At 44.0% G+C, this 2,500-nt stretch overlaps 1 protein-coding gene across 2 annotated transcripts in view; it reads left to right on the top strand.

Moving 5' to 3' along the window:
* The window catches only part of sema3b (sema domain, immunoglobulin domain (Ig), short basic domain, secreted, (semaphorin) 3B), a 39,756-nt gene that overhangs the window by 25,025 nt on the left and 12,231 nt on the right, over positions 1-2,500 (top strand). For both annotated transcript variants that reach the window (XM_035521920.2, XM_035521921.2), the window contains exon 4: positions 313-375. In XM_035521920.2, the coding sequence (XP_035377813.1) occupies positions 313-375 (63 nt within the window). The remainder of the gene's footprint in view (positions 1-312; positions 376-2,500) is intronic.

Below are 2,500 nucleotides of genomic sequence, written 5' to 3'. Positions count from 1 at the left end.
CGAGGGCAAGAATATTTCTCTCTTAGAAGACCACACACAGTGTTAGACTGTTACCTGTCATGCCCTAATAGGAGTTTGCTCTGCAGTGGTGTGTGTGTGTGTGTGTGTGTGTGTGTGTGTGTGTGTGTGTGTGTGTGTGTGTGTGCAAGGCTTCATTTGCATTTCTGCACTGCCCCTGGCTGTGTATATTAACTTCAGTATGTCCACACAGAAAATGTCCCTCAGGTTACCAGACAAGTCAAGCCATGCTTGTGACCTTTGCCTAAACTCTTCCCTGACCTTTGCCCCCATATCCCTACCCCCGTCTTACAGATCTACTGGCCAGCACCTGTAGACTGGAGGGAGGAGTGTAACTGGGCAGGAAAAGACATCAATGTAAGTACCTCAGTTTCAAAATTTTAGAACTGAAAGTTTTATACACATGTATTAAGCTGTTCCTGTATGCAGAAGCACATCTGTGACACAGGATCTTAAGCAGGAACCTGGTCTCTCTCTTACTCAGAGTGGAGCTTGGAAATCCAGCCTGTTGAGGGAATTTGTCATATTTGAACTGAGCTGTTGACTAATTTTGAATGATTGCCATCACATTACAGGAATACAAGAGGACTCCATGTTAAATGTTTTAAATACTGGAATACAACTGAAACATAAACTAACCCTAAAAGCTTCTGCATTTCCTCCAGACAAATGCGAAACCAGTCTAGATTTGTCAATGGCATGTAGGGCAAAAATACAGTAAGTCAGTAAGTGGAGTACATTAGCCCAGAGGGGTTTATGTGGAGTGATCAGGCTACTGGCTGTGACATGCTGATTCATGTTTCCTCCCCTTGTGCTACTATAAAACTGAGATGTGAGGATGAACTTAGTATCTTTGTGTGATGAACGGGCATTTGTATACAAGCTTGAGGTATAAACTGTGTGTGTGTGTGCTGTGTGTGTGCTTGGATGAGCATAAACTGGCAGCTTTGGACGAACACCAGACATTAGCAATTAGTGTCACAGCAAAGTTATGAACTTTGATTGTTTAAGCTTTAAAGTACGGATGTGTGTGGGTTGCTTTTGAGTACAATACTGTGTGTGCGTGCACTCTGGAAGTCCCCTTCATAGCACAGGGTGTGCCTCAGGCCATCCAAGTTGCGTGAGTGTGTGTGTATGCCAGTGGTCGGTGTTGCTATTGAAGATCAGCTGGTGCTGAGGTTGCGCTGGGAAGAAAACACAAACACACACATGTGCACGCGCGCGCACACACACACATGTGCACGCGCGCGCGCGCACACACACACAGGCAGAGAGAGAGAGTAAATATCTTTATGAATAGGTGTTTTGCGTGTGATTTGGACCTCCTTGAAGGACAGATTGTAGAACTTTCTCTCCCTCTCTACCTCTGACACCTTCCCTTCTTTAATCCCAACTGGTCAGTTTGGGTTTGAATTCTGGTTTTGTTCTTCTCCTTTTCAACAAATTCTGTCTGTCACAATCCATCACTGCTGCCTTCTGTATTTGAGACTCCCTCTTTCCGTATCTCTCTGTCCCCCCCCCCCGAAATCTCTCTTTGTTTCGGCACTGAGAGCCTTTTCTTCTCTTTTCTTCTCTTTTTTTCTCTTTTCTTCTTTCTGCTCTTTTCTTTTTCGTCTGTGATACTGTAATTACTCACTCTCCCAAACACAAGAGGAAGTGTTTAGTCTCACCCTGGGATGTCAGAGTATGACATAACAAGGCTAAAATCACACACACACACACACACACACACACTTATACTTACTTTTGGAATTGAGCTGATTAAACTATATCCTAAATTTGCTTGGGTATGTTTGTATGTTTCAGGTTCACTTAACCACGTGTTTAATCACCATTTATACAGCGTTTGTTCAGAATATTCTATAAATATTTTTTTCTCATCATGACCTTTTTATATTCTAAATCACACACACACACACACACACACACACACACATTCCTGCTGGGTTAAGCCACGCAGGGGTCAGTGTACATGTAAATGGTCACACAAGGATTTAGTGATGTCGCTAAAATAAAGGTCAAAGGTTGAAGTTCACTCGGTGGTACATGCAGCTCAGAAACTCTCATTTGCTCTCTCTTTCACTCATACACACTCCCCCCCCCCACACACACACTTTAGATCACTGACTGTTTTTCTCCATTTATCTTTTGTTTCACTTCATCTCGTTTTTTTCCCTTTTTCTCACCATCTATGTGTCTCAGGGGCTTACTTCAAAGAGGAACTATGCCAGTGAACTGCCCCCTCCAGACACAACCACACAACCACACACACGCACACACACACACCCTTTTCCCCACCCCATTCCTTTTGCTAATTGAGAGCTGTAAAGCTCTTGAAATAGAAGGGAAGGCTGAGGAGAGGCAGAAGAACAACAGAGAGAGACCCTTCCTTTTATAAACACAGGTTGCCAGTAACTTAATTGGCTGTCGATGGGGCTAATGCCCCCAACCCCCTGCCACACACACACACACACACACACAC

This window comes from Electrophorus electricus, chromosome 25, assembly GCF_041902795.1.
Source record: "Electrophorus electricus isolate QZ-2024a chromosome 25, ASM4190279v1, whole genome shotgun sequence".
Taxonomy (NCBI): Eukaryota; Metazoa; Chordata; class Actinopteri; order Gymnotiformes; family Gymnotidae; genus Electrophorus; species Electrophorus electricus.
Note: the sequence above shows the minus strand (reverse complement) of the source record. Positions and strands in the feature narration are given on the sequence as shown.